General features: G+C 47.0%; 2 protein-coding genes across 2 annotated transcripts in view; one reads left to right on the forward strand and one right to left on the reverse strand.

Moving 5' to 3' along the window:
• The first annotated feature begins 857 nt into the window (after nucleotides 1-857).
• On the forward strand, nucleotides 858-9,344 carry Tectb (tectorin beta). Its single transcript, XM_023715504.1, has 7 exons — nucleotides 858-933; nucleotides 1,487-1,677; nucleotides 3,651-3,793; nucleotides 3,899-3,971; nucleotides 7,637-7,740; nucleotides 7,874-7,957; nucleotides 9,158-9,344. The coding sequence occupies exons 1-7, from the start codon at nucleotides 858-860 to the stop codon at nucleotides 9,342-9,344; spliced, it is 858 nt and encodes a 285-aa protein (XP_023571272.1).
• An 829-nt stretch (nucleotides 9,345-10,173) lies between these two features.
• The window catches only part of LOC101589784 (guanylate cyclase 2G), a 46,630-nt gene continuing 37,716 nt past the window's right edge, over nucleotides 10,174-19,087 (reverse strand). Inside the window, exons 20-22 of the mRNA XM_023715594.1 lie at nucleotides 18,526-18,617; nucleotides 17,330-17,434; nucleotides 10,174-10,404 (exon numbers count right to left, since the gene is read on the reverse strand). Coding sequence (XP_023571362.1) covers nucleotides 10,258-10,404; nucleotides 17,330-17,434; nucleotides 18,526-18,617 — 344 coding nt within the window. The 3' untranslated portion in view covers nucleotides 10,174-10,257. The remainder of the gene's footprint in view (nucleotides 10,405-17,329; nucleotides 17,435-18,525; nucleotides 18,618-19,087) is intronic.

Below are 19,087 nucleotides of genomic sequence, written 5' to 3' on the forward strand. Positions count from 1 at the left end.
ACAAGTAATCAAGCTTGGAAGACTGGTGGGTTTGCAATGTAAAGCTGTATTCCAGGATGAAGTTCTAGGCATCAGAGTTTATTTTTTAAATATTAGGGGAAAGTGACCTTTACAATGTTTGTAATAATACAACCTTTTTTTTTTCATATCAGGTATAATAATGCTGGATGTCAGTCCTCTTAAATTCAAAGCTTAGTTCACCTAAACATAAAAATAAGAAAGCAAGACTAAAATAAAATTGACACCTGGACCTGTGCAGAAATAGTGGTCCTCCCACTAGAACTGGTTTTGTACACAGGAGCTAAACATTCAACTTTTTATTCCAGTCCTGGTTCAAGCGGTGAAGAAGAAAAAAACAGATTTCCAATTCTGTACAGAACAAGAAATTAGATTCAAGTGGTAACCGAGCTTCTCCCTGGATTATTGTGCAAGGCTCTCTTTTCTTCCCCCTGCAGTGGATAATGCATGCTCATTGTGACTTATCTGGAGCCGGCTTCTTTTACACGCTCAGGCTATATAAAGTCACGGTGGCCCTGGGGCCAGAGATTCGGGGAGCACCACTGTCTAGAGAGAATGCAACAGCCGGGAACAGGAGCACCCGTCTGCGCTGCTGACGCTCCCTGTGGTATGAGCCCAAGTTGCACCCCTGCATCCTGACAAGAAGCAAGCCCAAAGGGGACCCAGCCACTAATCTTCCTCAGAAATGTCCCCCAGGACTGTACTGCTGCTTTGTTCTGACCCTTGATTTTACCTTTTCACTTGTATTTCTGACCTAGAATGATTGAAGACCCGGCCCTGGAAAGAACGGTTTGGCCAGTTTGCTCTGGACACCTGGAAAGCCCCAGTTCTACGAAGCAATGGCGGGGAAGGCCTTGGTCCTGCTGGCCGTCTTCGCGGAGGCCTCAGCGAGGTCCTGCACGCCAAACAAAGCAGGTAGGCGCCAGCACCAGGCCTCCTGCCTAACCAAGAACCCCTCCTGAAGCTTCCCTTTGCAGTGATTGCAGCTGTATCCTGCTCGCTTTGTTTTGAAAACCCAACAATGTCACCAAGGAAAAACACATCGTATGTAAAACATCCTCACTTTTTTTTCTATTTGGCTATTGAATTACTGTGCTGTGTTACAAACCAGTGTTATACAATATTGTGTGTGCAGTGGACATTTTTAATTCTATGTGCTCATTTTCTTAAGGAGATATGGGCAGTATATTCCCATCCGTGATTGCACAGGAGAAATAACTCCAAAAATAAAGTAAAAGCTTAAAAATGGACCATTTAAGACACATATGCAATGTATATGCAGTTATTAAATAGATGTAGCTTAAGGTATTAAAGTAGAACTTTAGCAGCAGAAATTTGGGGAGATTCCTAACAGCTGGGGAAGAGGAGCAGGAAAATGTTTTTTCCTGGCATGAATGAGACATGCCGCTCTGTACACAGACTGGTGCGATGACCGTGTCTGATTCAGGCCCTGTGTGTGTGCTTCTAGATGTCATTCTTGTGTTTTGTTATCCCAAAACTATCATCACCAAAATCCCGGAGTGCCCCTACGGATGGGAAGTGCACCAGCTGGCCCTCGGGGGGCTGTGCTACAACGGGGTCCACGAAGGCGGCTACTACCAGTTTGTCATCCCAGACTTATCGCCTAAAAACAAGTCCTACTGCGGAACCCAGTCTGAGGTAAGGCTGGGCCACAGGATGCAGAGCTGCTTAAGATGAGGCAGCTGGGCCCAGAATGCCAGGCTTGCTGCCCATCCGTAGGAGGATTCAGGATTTCCTGTTCAAAGTCAGTCCTCAGGACTGGAGTAGCTCAGTGGTCTAAGCACCTGTGTGACACAAGGTACTGAGTTCAGTCCCCAGTACTGCATGCTGTGTGCTGGCCCTGGAACCCTGAACACACTGCACTGGCCTCAGAACTGAGCATAGTGGTGTATGCCTTTAATCCCAGCACTAGGGAAGCTGAGACAGGAAGATCACTGAGGCCAAGTTGCATACCAAGACCTTGTATTAAAAAAAAAAAAAAAAGTCACTCCTCATATAATCTTCCTAGTTTAGTAATTCTTCTGGCTTGACTTTTGTTCTCCTAATTTCCTACCAGAGCCAGTAAGGTCACCTTCTGGGAATAGAACAAAGCACATTTCCTGGCTCTAACTCACTTCTAATTCAGAGCTTGCTCTCATAAACCACCATTCTTCCTGGGCTGCTCTATTCCCAGAACTTAGAAATGATAATAAAATGCATTTGGAAGAGCATTTTAAAGGAGTGACCAGCATCTAATACAGACCTTAACTGGGTCACATGCAGAATCCAGGACAAGGAATCATGGAATCTTAAGGAAACACAGTTCCTCTTGCCAAGTACCCTAATACGGCAGAGAAGGAGAAATCTGAGACCTCCCAACAAAGTTATCAGTTTAGGACGATAGAATCCAAAGGGACACAGTTGCAGAGAGAGACTAGGTCTTCTGACCCTCTCCCTGTAATCCAGCACTCCTGCTGGCTTGACACCAGATTATAAATACAAAAAATGTGAGGGGGAGCTTCCAGGCCAGCTCTAATCCCGAAGGCCCACCAAGATCCAGAGAGTTCATGGGCAGGGCCATGTATGCAGCCAGCAGTGCGTCCTGTCCTTGAATATATCCTAGCAAGGTGACCTAGAAATCATCTCCACAATCCCAGGCCACTTACTGCCTGCCAGTGTGTGTGATTTCCAGGTCCAACATGCCAGGGGAGAAAATCTTACCATCAGAATTTAGTTGGAAGAAGGAGAACAGCAAAGCACTAGACAATAACACTTCAGATTGGGGAGATGGGTGAAGTCATTCACCTAGGACACTCAAACAGGGAGATGCATGAAAAGTTGAGGTTGACAGTGGCCATGGTTTGATCCCCAGTGTGTCATGCTGGCCGCACCTGCGCGACATGCTGAGACATAGATTGAGACTAGGCGTGGTGGCGCATGCCTGTAATCCCAGCACTCAGGAGGCTGAAAACAGGAGAATCACAGGTCCAATCTATGTAGTGAGACCCTGTAAATGCTATAGACCCTGTACTAAATATATACATATATTTTAAAAAAGAGTTGAGGTTGAGAAAGAGATTTTAAGTTGGTTCCTTTTGGTTGATGCCAGATGAATTTATGACCTTTTAGATTTTATTGTGTGTGTTATGTCTGTGTGCATAATGATCATCATGGAAAGATGGTGCGTGCACATAACACACCTTATTTCTTTTTTTTCTTTTTTCTTTTTTTTTTTTTTTTTTTTTTTTTTTTTTTTTTTTTTTTTGCGGAACCAGGGATTGAACTCAGGTCCTTGTGCTTGCCAGGGAAGCACTTATTCCACTGAGCCATCTCCCCAGCCCTTTATTTCTTTTTATGTTCCCTTCCACTCCCCTCCTTCCCTCCCCTTCTATCTCTTTGACATCAACCTACAATATTTTATTATTAGATTATTTTAGTTGAAGGGACTCAAGCACTCCTTTAAAAACTCAGCTCACCAATAGACAAAGGAATGAATTTTGCCATCAGTGGCAAACATCCGTGCCTTCCCGTCGGGCTGCTCTACAAGCCATCTCCATCCACTTTCCTAAAATGCTGACCCCCTTCCTGGGGAGCCCAGGGCCACCTAACACCTGACTTCTTCGCTCTCGCAGTACAAGCCTCCCATCTACCACTTCTACAGCCACATTGTTTCCAACGACAGCACAGTGATTGTGAAGAACCAGCCCGTGAACTACTCCTTCTCCTGCACTTACCACTCCACCTACCTGGTGAACCAGGCTGCCTTTGACCAGAGGTAAGCTGCTCTGCGGGGCCGGGGGCTGGCCGCCTGCGGGTGTGCTGCAGTCCCTATCAAGCGGGCGTGTTTCAGTCCTTATGCAACATTCTCTCCCCTTTTCAGAGTGGCCACCGTGCACGTGAAGAATGGGAGCATGGGCACATTTGAAAGCCAGTTGTCTCTCAACTTCTACACCGTGAGTCTGGCCTCCCTCCCCCCACCCCCGATCTTTCTGAAGGCGATGAGTGGATTCCTCTGAATCTACTCTTGCTCAAGTTCCATGCAAAGCCCGGTTCTACGTTCAAATGGAAATAGAAACTTTGCTTTAGCTTGAAACCTCTTTACAGTCTAGATAGAGCTGAAAGGCACATTCATAGGTGCATGAAAGAGCTGCATGGTGCCCCCCAGATCTAAGACCGACCTGCCCATTTCACAGGCGAGAAACCTAAGCCAGGCTAGACTATAATACAGCCAATGTCTGACTCTTAATCGAGGTTAGTTTTTATCGCAACTCATTTCAAAAATTTCTTCATACTTAGCACCTAGCTCTTAAGACATTTGGCAGAAAGTTTTGGGCTTCCCGACTGAGACAGAGCTGAGGAGAAGCATAGGGGTGGCCTCTGCTGCCTGGTTCTTTAGTCTCTGGAGCTAATGGGTTTCCTCATTGTCCAACTTGGGCCTGCTGCTGATATTGAGATAGTATTTAAAGGCACGCTCTGGAATTTGTTTAAATAAAGTGCTCCAGAGGAACCAAATGTGCAAGGCTGTTAGCTCAGTGCTCCTCTCATGCAGAAGGGGCACCTTGTGTTTAAAACTCGCACTTCCAGGGAGGACACAAACACGCAGAGAGGACACTGGCCCAGCTGGTAGAGGAAGCCGCAGGCAGGAACACAAACCTTTACATACATCCGAACTGGAAGACAAATCTTAGAGGGCAACTCATGCCAGCCAGTCATTTCGTGAAGGGAAATCCTGCCCTACCTGGATTTCCACTGCCTGTGGACTCGGAGCTTGCTTGGCTGCTGCCTGAATGCAGCACTAACCCTGCCGAGCTCAGCAGAAGAGCTGGGAGGACCAAGAACACCCAGCCTGTGTTACAGAGGAGTAACTGCACTCCAGAGAGCAAGGGACTTTTCCAAAATGACACAGGTAATTTTTTTTTTAAGAATACAAAATAGTAAAAAAAAAAAAATAATACAAAATACTGATAGAAAAGAAAAAGGAAAACAGTGTTAGAAATGATATAAGATTTCACTAAACAAAGTAATAAGAATTCAACAATGGTTGCTGTATTACATGATGCTGTCTTCATATTAGTTGTTGAGATTACCAGATATAAATATGTAAGATTCATTTAAAGAAAACAAAAGAATAACTAAGGAGTTCAAAGAGGAAAAAAAAATCATAGTTAAAATACATTTTTAAGCATTAATTGCTCCTTTCAAAAGACCAGCAGAACTCGACAGTACAGTTATCCGAACTATCCTGCATATATGCCTCAATGCATCTTTTCCCTTCTTTCATTTGTCCTTTCCCTCATCCCAGTTTTTCTCATTGAACAATTTCTTTTCCTTTCCCAGTATCTGTTGTACCTTTTAGATGTTCATCACTCTTCCAGGTTCTCACATCAGTGAGACAATATTTTGTGCATGTGGATTGAATTTATTTCACTTACCAATATAGTTTCTAGCTGCATCCATTTATCTACAAAACAAATTCAAATTTATCTTTCTGATAGCTGGGGAATGCTCCACTGTGTAAAAATACATCTTATTTACCCATTTCTCAATTGATAGGTCCCACAGGTACTTTGGAGGAGCAGCCATCCTAGGACACAGACCCCCTAGCCGTGGTCTCTACAGTGACCATGTGGGTCAGCAAGTGTAAGTTTGAGGGCCCCTGCCCTACAGGGGCCCCTTAGAGGCCCTGAGTCTCATTTTGGATTCAAAATTCTTCTTTTTTTAAATTGAAGTGGACTTTCCAAACTTTATAAAGTCCCCTAAAACTTAGGACTTCCCTTAGCCATGTTCCAGGAGTGGTTAGGTCCTGAGAACTGGAACCCCACACAGCCCCTGACCTATCTCCAGTGGACAAATCCAGTGTGGGCCACCACTGTGTTGGAAGAGTAGCCAAGCCACTGCTGTCCCCGACGGAGCCTGTCAGAGGGGAGCTGGGTCGGCACGCACTGGCAAGCCTCAGCAGACATCCTGACGGCAGGCTCTCTACTATCGAGTCTCTGCTCAGCAATAAAAGATTGTTACTTTAACCAGATGAAATTATAAATACAAACTCATGAAGGTTTTATAGCAGGTGTCAATAGAAAGGGGACAGAATTTTCAAAAATCATCACCCACCATCCCCCTTACTGGGATATATATATATATATATATATATATATATATATATATATCAGGGTCTCATTACACTCATAGTGATCCTCTTGCTTTCAGCCCCTCCCCCCCCCCCGCGCTGGGATTACAGACGTGAACCACCATACTCAGTCTTGGTGGTCGGCTCAGCGCACCCAGGGGCAGGGCCAGCACAGCATGTGGTGCAGGGCATGAAACCCCCGTCCCTGCACTTGCCTAAGCAGGTGCTTAGTCTGCTGAGCTATCTCACCAGCCCTAAACATCAAATCTTAAAGCTGGGCATGGTGGCACAGGCCTGCAATCCCAGCACTAGGGAGACTGAGGCAGGAGGATCATTGCAATTTCCAGACCATCCTGCGCTACAAAGTGAGCTCAAGGCAAGCCTGAGCTGCACACAAGACCCTGTCTTAAAAAGACAAAAATAAATCAAATCTTAGAGCTAGAAAGAATTTATTCTTTAAAAAAAATAATAATTAAGAGGCATGTTCTCAGAATGACCCAGACCGCCCTCTGGGGACACAGAGTTACAGGGCATTTCCCTGCACTGTCGCAGAAATGAAGCCAAGGCTTTTTCCAGGTCCCATCAAAGCCTTTCCAGGTAAACAGATGTCAGGAAAGGGGGCTCTGTGCTGCCCAGGGACTTGGGCATAGATTAAATGCCCCCACGGGCCTGGCTTGCTGTGCCTGATCCATGTGTCCGGTTTTCATTTTTCTCCCTTTTCTGCTTGTATTACATGAAGCTGTAATACAATACATGATGCCCAGCACCATATCTACAATTACGTCCTGCCCTTCCGCATTCTAACCCGCCTTCCCTGCTCCATCATTCTTGCTTTCCTATGTCACGTGCTGTAGTCTCTTCTAATTCACTGTATAACTTTCTGTTGTCTCTCACTCCTGCTAGACTATCAGATCTCTGGAGACAAATCTTTCTTTTGTTCACTAAAATATCTCAATATATGGAGTGTCTTAACATCGAAACTATGCAAATATATAGATCAGTGTCTGATGCATACTAGGCAACTAATAAGAGATGCTTTAGCACAACTGTTATTAACTGTACTGGAAGCACATCGTAAACCTTCCAAGCCAGGGTGAAATCTGCTCAGGTAAGAATTAGAGGAGAACCAGGGTAGACAGTGGCTGTGTGTGTTCAGTCCTTCTTGTCCTTGGCTTCATAAAACATAGTATCTCAGCATGCCTGCATTGTAATTTTTTCCCCATTAGACAAATTTTGCTGGCACAAATGAGGTGCATATACATGTGTGTGTGTAACCCACCATGACCAGCAAATCTAGAACATGGGATGTTTGTCACCTTCCAGGATGACACAGTGTCCTAGAAGGTACAACTTCTCTGGTCCTAGAAGTCGCCCTGCAGCCTCCCGTGCTTGCTCTTTGGGTCTGATTCCCACTCCCATTCATCTGCCCTTCCAATCCCCAGTGCTCAGTCTGACAGCTCGTAATGCCTAAGTGTCAATTTCTTTCCAAAGAACGCCAAGTTCTCCACCAAGAAAGAAGCCCCCTTTGTCCTGGAGACATCTGAAATTGGTTCAGATCTATTTGCAGGAGTGGAGGCCAAAGGGTTAAGCACTAGGTAAGTATACTTCTACTACATTCATATTTTTAAACAGAAAGAAATAGAGACCATCCAAGAGATGTTTTAATAACCAGACAGTTCTCGGCATAAGAAGCTGGCTCACAATGATGCCATGTTCTTCTATTTCCAGGTTTAAAGTGGTCTTGAACAGCTGCTGGGCCACTCCGTCAGCCGACTTCATGTATCCCCTCCAGTGGCAGCTGATCAACAAGGGGTGGGTACCACTCTTGAGAGCCAAGAGGTGGGGGATCCCCCTACTTTCTTCTAGCTTGGAAGGATAACTTTTATTCATACTGGGCCCTTTTGGAGCAAATTCCAGTGTGCAAGCATTCCTGGAGAGATGGTAGTGGTGTATGTCAAGGGCCTCGCCTTGCAATGAGTGTGTGCAGATAGCACACCCACCTCAGAGTGAGCTGGTGTGCAAGGGACTTGCATGGCAAGGGCACGAGCCCTCCAAGTAGCTGCAGAGGGTAGCCGTCACTGAAGGGCAGGCGCCATGGCCTGTGCCCAGAGCCCCACCGCCAAGACACCAAGGTCTGTGTGTTGCTTCACCCTCTACCAAAGCTGTCTACATTCTTTCCTACTGCCAGTCACCATGCTGGGGACACCGGGCTGCAAAGAGCTATTTTTAAGGCCTCTCACCTTGAGTTCGCCAAGAGATCTCAGGTTCATGGACCAGATGAGCCTGTAAGTGTCTTGTTTTATAACCTGGAAAATGCCCACAGCTCTGTCACCACTCAGAGGTCACCACAAACAGAGCAAGCTCTGGCCCTTGGTCCAGATATACAGGCAGAACCTTCACCCCAGACTTTACTCATGAAATCTCAGACATGCTGTGCCTTAGCTCCACCTTGCTGTCAGCCAAAGACACATTTTGAGGTCACCTCACCACTCATTTTCTTTTTGTGTGCTCAGAATGGGACATTTTTACAAAGATGATAATGTACGTGTAATTTCAATAGTGCAGCATAAATTCAAATTTCGAATAGCAAGCTTTAAGATGCACAGGATGAGGATGGCTAGCGCAGGCCTAGGAAGTGCTGCTTCCAGCACTGTGCCCTTTGTCTTTTGTCCCCTTGGGAGGCTGCAAGATCCCAAGCCATGAGAAGACTTCCTCTCTGAGGGTCTCACTGCTGGATGACAGAGGAATGACTCACCTGGTGTGTGGGTTCCCATAAGTCCCTCCCCTCTCATTGTACCTTGTCTGTAGAATGGAAACAATCATGCCTGTGTCACGGTCCCTCCCCTTGACCTCATAACTGTGAAAATTAAGGGAGATGCCACCTGCCACAGTGCTCAGAAGGGCAGAGTGGCCGACAAATCTAGGGAGTTTTGCTCCGCACACATTAGCTTCAGAGCCCTTGCTGAGGTTCCCAGAGTGACCCTGACTGTCCTCCTTCCCTGTGCGCACCAGCTGCCCCACAGATGAGACAGTCCTCGTGCATGAGAATGGGAAGGATCACAGGGCAACCTTCCAGTTCAACGCCTTCCGGTTCCAGAACATTCCCAAACTCTCCAAGGTTTGGTTACACTGTGAGACATTCATCTGTGACAGCGAGAAGCTCTCCTGCCCTGTGGTGAGCCTCCTCTCTGTGAAGTGAAGGGGACTGTCACCCAAGGGTGCTGGGCTTGAGCTGGGAGGGTGCATACTGGCCAGTGTGGGGGCAGTGTGTGTGCAAGTGGCTTTCTGGAGGAAAGGACACAGGTGCAGGGAGAGAAGCTGGAGCGCTGTGCACCCTGCCACTCTCAACCTACCCAGGGTGCCACGTGTCACTTAATCCACTGGGCCTGGTTCTTCGTCTACACTGATAAGAAGTGACTATCTTTCACTTTTCAGAGCCTGCACTGTATAGCTAAGGTGATAACGAACATGGCAATGCTCTGAAAAAGTTAAAAGTACAAGGGAATTCAAGGTGTGGACAAAACCCAAGAGGTGGGCATTTAGTCTTGGTGGGACAGTCTCCGCAGAGGATGCTGCAGAAATTCTGGACCAAGGCTAATGGGGCCGTGAGAAGGGCTGGCAGTCTGTGATCACTGACTTTCAGAGCCATCACCTCAAGGACTTCAGAGGGCTGAATCGCCAACTGTTGTCCTTTCTGGTGTACTTGGATTCAAAGCCTCAGGTTCCCTAAGGCTGCCCACCCACATGCCTGAGCACTGGCAGAAAGGTGGCGATCGTGGCTACCTCTGCAGATGCACTTGGCCAGCAAATGGCTATTAATAGGCGCAGATCAGGACAGGGACAGCATGGAGCCAGCAGGCGCCAGTTAGGGAAAGGCAGGGAAAACCATTTCACAGTTGATCCAAACACGGTATTGACAGCACCATTTTTTTTTTTTTTTTTTTTTTTTTCCGGAACCAGAGATTGAACTCAGGCCCTTGCACTTGCCAGGGAAGCCCTTATTCTACTGAGCTATCTCCCTGCCCCCTTCCAGCCTGTAGAGTTAATAAAGTTTTTCCTGGCTTCTCTGAATTACAAATATAAGGCCACTGTATGTATTGATTGAGAAAGTATTACTCCGCCCAGTTTGTTTTTGTTTTTGTTGCTGTTGTTTCAAATCGTTCTAATCTTCTCTCTCTCCACTGCCTCCTCAGACCTGTGACAAAAGGAAGCGGCTGCTGCGAGACCAGACAGGCGGCGTCCTGGTGGTGGAGCTGTCCCTACGAAGTAAGCCCCTGTTTCCATGGTTGCCTACCTCTGAGCTGCGTTCGCAGGCACAGCTGGTTTGAGCATTTTCACTGTCTTGCCAAACCAGGTGTGCCTGTGAACACAACTCTCCTCTGCGCCAGAGTCTCCCGGCAAGAGGTGAGAGGCAGCTCATGCCAAATAAGGCACGAAGGTTTGTTGGGTGCTGCACCCTGCGGGGCGAATTGGCTGCTGAATCCAGAGGCCCCCAAGGAGTGTGCTTAGCTCCCACACAAGCATGCAGTGAACAAAAGGAGGAGAGAATGAAACGTTCTAAGAAAGTCAAAGGGGCCAGGGAGATAGCCCCAGGAATGAGCGTTTCCCTGGCAAGCGCAAGGGCCTGAGTTCAATCCCCACTTCTGCCAAAAAAAAAAAAAAAAAAAAAAGGATAAGTGTACACATATCTAAGAAAGTCAAGTAGATGGGCTGAGGAGATAGCACAGTGATCTAAGTGCCTGCCTGGCAAGCAGAAGGTCCCGAGTTTGATTCCCCAGTACCACATGCCATGCCAGCCCCGGAACCCTGGGAGCACTGTGAGACCACCCCACTGAGACCAGGCATGGTGGTGCACACCTGTAATCCCAGCGCTGGGGAGGCTGAGATAGGAGAATCACTAGGAGTCCAAGTTGCATAGTGAGACCCTGCACCAAATAAGTAAACAAATAGATTTTTAAAAATTTAGAAAGTGAAGTATGAGTCAATAAACCTTTATAAAGCATTCAGCCCTGCCTGGCCTGGAGTTTGGGCCCAACAAGACCTACGGGGGACCTCTCCTCAAAGAACTGGCCATCTAGCAAGGACAGAGATTACTGTTAAAATGGGGTGGTGGTGGTCAGGATGATACCAAAGTATGTAGCAAGGGGGTCCAACTCCATCCAAGGCTTAGGGGGGAGGCCTCTGTGGAAATGATTAAGGTGACCCGAAGGCTGCTATAACCCGAGAGCAAGCAGCATTCACAAGAAAGCTGGCCTTTGCCTGGATACCTGAGAGTGTAGTTACCAACTAAAGCCCAGGCCTGGGCCCAGGCTACTGCTGAGTTGGTGTGATTTGCAAACTAAAAAATAATAAATAAATACATGAAGGTTTTCCATTTGTATTTTAAAAAAATTGCAACATACATAAAATTATATGAAATTCAGGTTTCAGGCTTTTAAAGTTTTATTAAAATAGACTTGCTCATTTAGGTGGTATAGTGTTGTCTATAGCTGTTCACACTACAGTGAAAGTGTGGATTAGCTGTAAGAGAGACTGTAATGCCCACAACGCTAAAAATATTTACTAATTCATCCTTTGCTTGAAGTTTACCAAGGTCTGCCTTTAGAGAGTCCAGGAGAAGACGCTGGAGCTGACACCTTTGCAAACTTCACTATAAACTCTGTCCTCCCCAAAGGCAACGGGGTGCTCATGGTTTAACGTGGGAGGCTGGGGGCTGGGGGTATATGATCAGATTTGTGTTTTAGAAATGCAACTCTGAGACCTCCTGCTGTGATTTTTCCCTTAAAACCCCATTCTCTCTTTACTCACTCTAGGTAGGGGATTTCCGAGCCTCTATAATTTCTCAGGTAAGGAAAGTAACACTTCTGGGAAATATCATGGGCACTCTTGCATTTAAAGACCATGATTCTTCTTCTCCGTCTCCTTCCCCTCCCCCTCTCCCTCCTCCTCCTTCTCCTTCTCTTTCTCCTTCTCCTTTTTTTTTGTGGAATCAGGCATTGAACTCAGGCCTTTGCACTTGCCAGGGGAGCGCATATTCTACTGAGCCATCTCCCTGGCCCTAGAGAGCATGATTCTCAATGATCTATTCATTTAACAAATATTTGAGTCCCTGCTATGGTTCTACTCTTTACTGACAGAGTGACCTTGAGCAGTGACCTTGCCGCTCCTCTGTGAAGCTGGGCTAATAATTGTTTGTGTCATGTAGGGTGCTATAAGGACTTTTCAATTAGTTACAGGCACCAAACATAGCCAGGCACACAGCAAACAACCAGGAAGGGTCAGGCTTAGTTACGAGCACCAAGTACTGTTCTGGGCAATGTGGCTACCGCAGTGAGTAAGACAGGCAAGGCCCCTGGCCTTCCCAATCTGTGGGGTGCATAGGGCCAGGACAGAGGGGACCTGATTCAGAGTGCAGGCCAGGAAACTTCTCAGAGGAATGACCATTTCAGCTAAGCCCGAAGGCCTCACTGAGTCACTGAGAAGCAAGTGACCATGTGAGGAGTCAGAGTAAAACCATTCCATTGATTAATAAGCTCACAGGCACAGCGTTGTGCTCATCAGTAAAGGAAAATCATGTAGATCAACCTTTTAAAGTCCAATTCCTGATGCTCATGTTTAAAGGACGCCCTCTCACAAGAGCCCTACAGAGAGATGCGCCATTACTGATGGTCCAAGCTCAGGTGCCCACTGGCCAAAGGTCCACAAGCCAGATTTCCTGGCCAGGTTCTTTGTGTTGATAAAAGTGAGCTATGGAATTCCCAGGAGATGAGCAGAGATGACTTTGCGTAAAACGTGCAATTTCATGAAGAGCCGCTGAAGGCCCCTGGGTTGGTTGCCGGTTGTGTTAAGTCTGCTCAGGTAGTCCTGGCCTTTGTACCACCGTGTCTCATTGCTCCGTGTCTCACTCCTTCTGCCTCACAGATGTCCTCTATCACCTCCTCCTGATGCTGGGCATTTGTGCCGTGATGTAGGAGCTAGCCAGGCAGCTGCAGCTCCTGTCCCAGGGTCATCCTCCAAGACGACAAACTTGTTGACTGGCTGTGAGAAAGAACAGACAGAAGGCTGCACTGCTGGGGAACAGAGGGGAGCACTCTGCCAAATACGCATTCCAGGGACTTTTGTGAAGTCAGCGATCCTTATCCTTTGGTTCCCCCTTCCTCTTCCTACTTCCTGGGAGCCTAGATCCTGGCAGCACCTCCCCAGTAGCCAGGGAGGAGTCTCCCTTCTCAGACTCAAGTCATGGTGACCAAATGCAGACTCCTTTGAAAGCTATTCTGGCTTTAAGAGACGTTGCACACCAGACAAAGTGCAGCTGAGCATCGTGAGGGGCAGGGAGGACAGAAGCATGACGTCAGTGCTAACTGCAGCACACACAGCGCAGCCAGCTCTGCCCACAGAGTGGAGGTCCACCCAAGGATCGGGGCTCGGCCCTGCACTTCCAGCTTTCACTGAGGCAGGAAGCTGAGGGGCGTGTGATAGTTTTGCTCAAAGCTGAGTAAGAGAAAGCAAAGGGCTTTTGAGGGTCCCTAGTACAACCCTAATTTGTTTTTATTTTAGCATTTTACATATATATATGGTAAATATAAACTTACCTTCTTAGTTAACATACACTTCTAAAAACCAAAAGAAAATTACTAAATACAGAGAAAGCTACAAAAGAAACAAAACTCACCTTCATTTACTATAACATTGTGGCACTGCCTGCAACATTGACTGCGGGAAGAGGCACTCCTCACAGGCTGTCTGAGCTTGGTGACACGATCCTACTATTTGCCTGTGACACTTAAAACCCTCACAATTTCCCCTATTTGCTCTACTAAGAGATCTTTTTTGGAATGAGTGATCTGATCTCAGTTCACCTTTAACTAAATATTTAGAATGGAACCAACAAAGACTATCAGAAAGACAAAGGCAAATGCAGCCCGTGAAATCACTTGGTGGCATACCTTCAGAATAGGGACACCTCAGTGACCCAGACAACATCAGTAATTTACATCTGTCAGCCGAATAAAAGCTGAATGCACCAACCGTGGTGGAGAGTTGGATAGTGCGGTAGGATAAGCCCGAGCTCTACTCTCAGGCATGTAAAGACCTAATAAAAAAATTTTTAAAAAGACTCAATTAGTGGGCTCATAACTTGAAGTTAAATGTTAGTTTATCTCTCTATAATTAATGTGTTTGAGAACTTTTGACATCTTCAGTGTGGTAGTTCTTTACAACTTGTGTTAGTGAAGTCAGAAACCCAACTAGTTATCACATCTCCGGAGACATGAGGCCACGATTAGCCATAGGCCAGCATGGAACAACTCAGTCCATCTACACTAGGCCTGCAAGCTATTACTCTACTCACTTGAAAACTCTTCTGAAACTCAGATTTATTTTATTTTATTTTTTGTAGTTAAGAAAGACAGAAGATGTATGGTATTGGTTCTAGTCTAAAACTCTTCAACAGTTTTTTTTATAGCCAGATTTGTCTTTGATTATCAGATTAAAACAATGTTGTATTAGTTTGGTTTTATTTTATCATTATATTTTATGGTCATGTATCTCCACCTGGTACAGTGGGATAAATAAAATGGTTTAAAATAGATAACCACTCACTACAGTTTACAGTGTTAATAATTCATGGGAAAGTTCAAGTCTTCCACCCTTCCAGGTGCTTCTCCAGCCAATGTTCCTAGACTCACACATATACTGCAGATTTTTGGTTCTTTCCACCTACACTTCCACTCAAATACGCTACAGAAGGGTGAAAAGCCATTCTGTATGACTATGATTTTGAAGAGGGAGATCTCCTGTCTATATGACCCTAAAGTCCCTGCCAGCAACTGGACATGTTTTGGCTTAAGGTAACTAAAACCTCCACAGTGTTTGGTAGCCTTTCCTGTCTTATAACTTTTTATTGAGGGATTAAAAGAAAGCGCCTTCAAAGTAATCTCTCGTAAAATCTTCTTAGTGCTAAAAATAAGACAGACATTAAGAGGAGTAGGAAACATATGCATACCTTCTCCATTAGGTATCCGTGGTTTACACAGAAAAAACACTGGCAGTGAATTTTAGGAAACTGAGCTTACCAAAATTCCTGGTCTCTATCCCTAATACTCTGTCTCTCTGGCATCGCCCCACCACGTGTGGCCACTGTTATAAATGTATGCATTCACACATATATACATATACACAAGTAACATTGTATACATATGTGCATAGGTATTTATGTCACAATATTCAATGCATTTATGTTACAATATTCAATGAAGAAGACAATTAATAAAATATTTATTATATGAACACCACTTATGTAAGCATGTGGGCTAGGGTTGGAAAGAAACACATTATCTTTAACATAATATAAAGATGACATAATAACAGATAATTACTTATCCAGCTCCATCTCTGTATCTGTGTATTATTTTCTAATGTGCTTGTCACGTAACACTACTGGACCGCTTGGTTACTTCACTTTTGTTCATAGCTCTATCCCTAATGCTGCCTTACTGCCGCATCCTTTCTCAACTAAACTGTGAGGTGAAGTGCAACACACTCTTGCGCCCCGCAGTGTGGTAGCCAGCACAGAATAAACCCTTAATAAATATTTCTTGAATTACTGGTATGTCTGGGTGAAAGCATGGAGGGGTAGATGGGTGGATGGGGACAGGACTGTCTCTTTAGGAGGCCTCAGAGCAGAAGGAGACTTGTGCTCTTTTATAGCTGACCAAATTATTTGGGGTCCCGAAGCCAGGACCCTGCACAACAGTAGAAGGTATAGAAAATGGAAAGATAAACTCAGGCCCATTGTCCCTCCCCATGCTGAAGTAGAAGCAGGAAAGCTGTGTAGCCCTCCTATAAATGCCTGCTGCCTTCCCTCCTTGTACGGATAGGCCTAAAGCTGGCCGTCCTTGGCGCTGAGGGCCCGTGGGGAGGGGCAGAGCCTACCACAATGTATTGTACTCAAGAAACAAAGTCTATGAGGGCTATAGAATTCACTCATGATGCTAAGAAACAAGATACTGCAGATGGAGGCGTTGGGCCCTCGATATAAATGCTGTTCTTGGCCCACTTCCTGAAGAAACGCAAGACTCGCCCATACCTTTTGTTAAAATTTGGCATCAAAGTCCCTCAATAAACCAAATGGTAGTTCATTTTCTAATACAGAACTCAAAAATATCTGCACAAAGGCAGATCAGAGGTCAGAAGGAAAGAAAGGCTAACTGGTCTCACTGGTGCCCGCGCCTTCAGTCCTGGGAGGCTCAGCCACAAAAGACTGCATGGCGAAGGCCTTGCCGCACACAGGAGCAGCCACGCGGAAGCTATCGCGATACGCGGAGCAGCACGGAAGAAGAAAGAAGTACCGTAAGCGCATCAGCGGGTCAGTAAATCTGTTAAAAGAGCTACTGAATAAAGCAACGTGGAACCCTAGTCTTTGTATAGAAGGAAAAATCAGAGGAATGGATGGGCTCTTCTCTGTCCATTGGGAATTTTTAAAATTAAATGCTTCATAAAAGAATGAAAAATTCCTCTTAAAACTCAAGCTTTGACTGCTCAAGTCTTTGCTCAGGGTGCAGGAAAGAAATTAGGCCATAAACATCATCCGGAACATTATCCACTGAGGCTGCTCACAGGAAGGCAGGGCTTGGGTTCAGGCTTCCTACCGCCGCAGAGGCCTGTCTTCCTGCAGCAGGCCTCTCTCGCTGGGACTGCTCACCCCCCTGGGCGTTTCTCCTGAGCACCTCCTGAGACGCCTTGAGCTCTGGCTGCCTGTTCCCCTGCAAGCTGATTTTCTCACAAGGGAAGCAAGCACTCAGGTCAGGGAGCAGAGTGCTACAGGGAGAAGCAAGACGGCCTGTGGCTTCTCCTGTCCCTTTGCCCAGATGAGCTGAGTTCACCATAAATTCACAAGGTAAATGGCTGGAAATTTCCAGCAGCTGGGGCAGACTCACTGAGCCGTCTCCAGTGAGTTCACAGCAGAGTTCGCAGTACACACACCCCACCCATTCACCCCCTTTCCCCTAGCCTCATCTAAGGCCACACCCCTGGAGGCAGAGCTGGCCGAAAGGCTGGGGTAGATGAGGAGGCAGCTGGAAGGCACCCTCTAGTGGGAGACTGACGCCCCTCAGAGCTCCACCTCCAGTGGGCCTGGGCTGGATCCCAGAGGCAGAACCCACAGGCTTGAAAGAAAATACCCACCTCACAAGCCCTCGGGACTTCAGCTTCTTCCTCAGTAAACTCGGGGAGTGGAATTGTGAGGCCCTCCTTGCCCTTCAGCCAGAAAGTTGTTTGTTCTCCTTTGCCCTGTGGGAGGCGAAGAGCAGCTGGAGAATCCACAGGAGCTGCCCAGGAAGCCGGCTGGCCTAGCTAGCTGCGGCAGCAGGAGCTGCTCCTCTAGGGAAAGGCCTCCTCGCCAGCAGAGTCCTGATAATTCTCTCGGGCTTTGCTGGCAAGTCCAGGTGGCCAGTAAGGCATGCCCTGGAGGGAAGGCCAGTGGAGACTAAAACCAGGGAGTTGTAAAGAAAAGAAAAAAAGGAATAGTAATAACATCTGCTGAGCGCTCCCCATACCCACTGACATCTGATCCTTACTGCCAGCATTATCGTCATTTCCGTGGTACAGACCACAAAACCAGGTTCCACTGCTACACAGCTACAGAGCAGTGGGGCAGGAAGGAGCCCAGGGCCAGGTCTACACTGCTGCCTCCTCCATGACCATCTTCCCACCTGAATTTGGGGAACAGGATCCAGAGTGCCAAGGCCAACCCAGCAAGCCAAGAAGCTATGCACTCCATTCCCTTCCACGTCTCCTTGCAGGCAAGCCTCAGCACCATAGCGACCACCAGCTGTCCCCATGTGCACATCCCAAGGTGTCCTTGAGAACCTCTGGAAGGCAGGTGCTCCTGTCCAGGAAGGGACAACCCCAAGGGAATGATCAGAGTGCATTGTGGAGCCTTGTGGGGTGAAGGAGGAGGTGGAAGCAACGGGATGGACAGAAATGAGAGAGACTACTGGTATCCCAGGCCAAGCCAATGGACTTTCGTCCCTTCTACCAGGCACTTTACACTCAGGTGAAGGGACACAGGAAGGTGGGCACTAAATCTCACTACTCTGTGTGGCAGACAAGAGTCCAAGTGGAAGCTGCGAGACTACTGATAGCAGAGACAGGACGCGTCTCATAAGGGGTCTGTCCGGGCATTTCCTATGGGCCTGTCCACATGTGAGCCTCTGAAGGGACTGCTTCTTGGAAGGAAAGGGCCCGACAGGCAGCACATCCAGAGATAGCTAGCGGGGGCTTCGTGCACCACTACAATGACACTCATTCATCCTACCAAATCCTTCCACAGCTCCACGAGGCATGCAAGAGGCAGGTGGGGTGCAGTGGCCCCATCTTACCTTGAGTGGAATGGTGCCTCTCTTTTGCAGATGGTACCTTCCGGTGGCCAGCAGGGCACCTGCGGTGCTTTGAGAGACATGGATCCGAAGAGCTGCCATAAACCCATCATTGCCTGGTTATCCCATCGTCCTTGAGCTGTCGGTGGAGGGGGCTGCTTCGGGAGAGGAAGCTACCTATTGATATCCTTTGATTCCCCAGGACTTCTCACTCAACAAAGCAATGGCTGAACCCTGGGATGCCATCCAGGTATGGCTGGGTCTGCTCAAACTCTACATGTCCAGTTTCCAAGCAGAAGGCAGCACTGGCTCGGTATCCAAGTTGGCAAGCCCCCGGATGGGTGCTCCCCGGGCTCCCCAGGCTTCCTGGCTAAGCTGGCGCACTTTACTGGAAGTGTTCTTTGCAGCAAGAAATACAACTAGGGTCAGGTTGGGAGCCCACATAAGCAACCATCTTTTAATTTGTTCTGAGAACACATCCTTATAAGAGAAAGTTTAAGTCTGTTTGAGACAGTGGATTGACTTAGACCAACAACAATCAGAGGAGAAATTATCTGGCCATTTT

The sequence above is a fragment of the Octodon degus genome, unplaced genomic scaffold (genome assembly GCF_000260255.1).
Source record: "Octodon degus isolate 3935 unplaced genomic scaffold, OctDeg1.0 scaffold00042, whole genome shotgun sequence".
Lineage (NCBI taxonomy): Eukaryota > Metazoa > Chordata > Mammalia > Rodentia > Octodontidae > Octodon > Octodon degus.

Bases quoted from the DNA above. Each gene is read 5' to 3' on its own strand.
- Tectb (XM_023715504.1), top strand. From the start codon at position 858: ATGGCGGGGAAGGCCTTGGTCCTGCTGGCCGTCTTCGCGGAGGCCTCA. The intron at 7,741-7,873 runs GTAAGTATACTT...TTCTATTTCCAG, and splicing joins GCCAAAGGGTTAAGCACTAG to GTTTAAAGTGGTCTTGAACA. The intron at 7,958-9,157 runs GTGGGTACCACT...TGTGCGCACCAG, and splicing joins TGGCAGCTGATCAACAAGGG to CTGCCCCACAGATGAGACAG.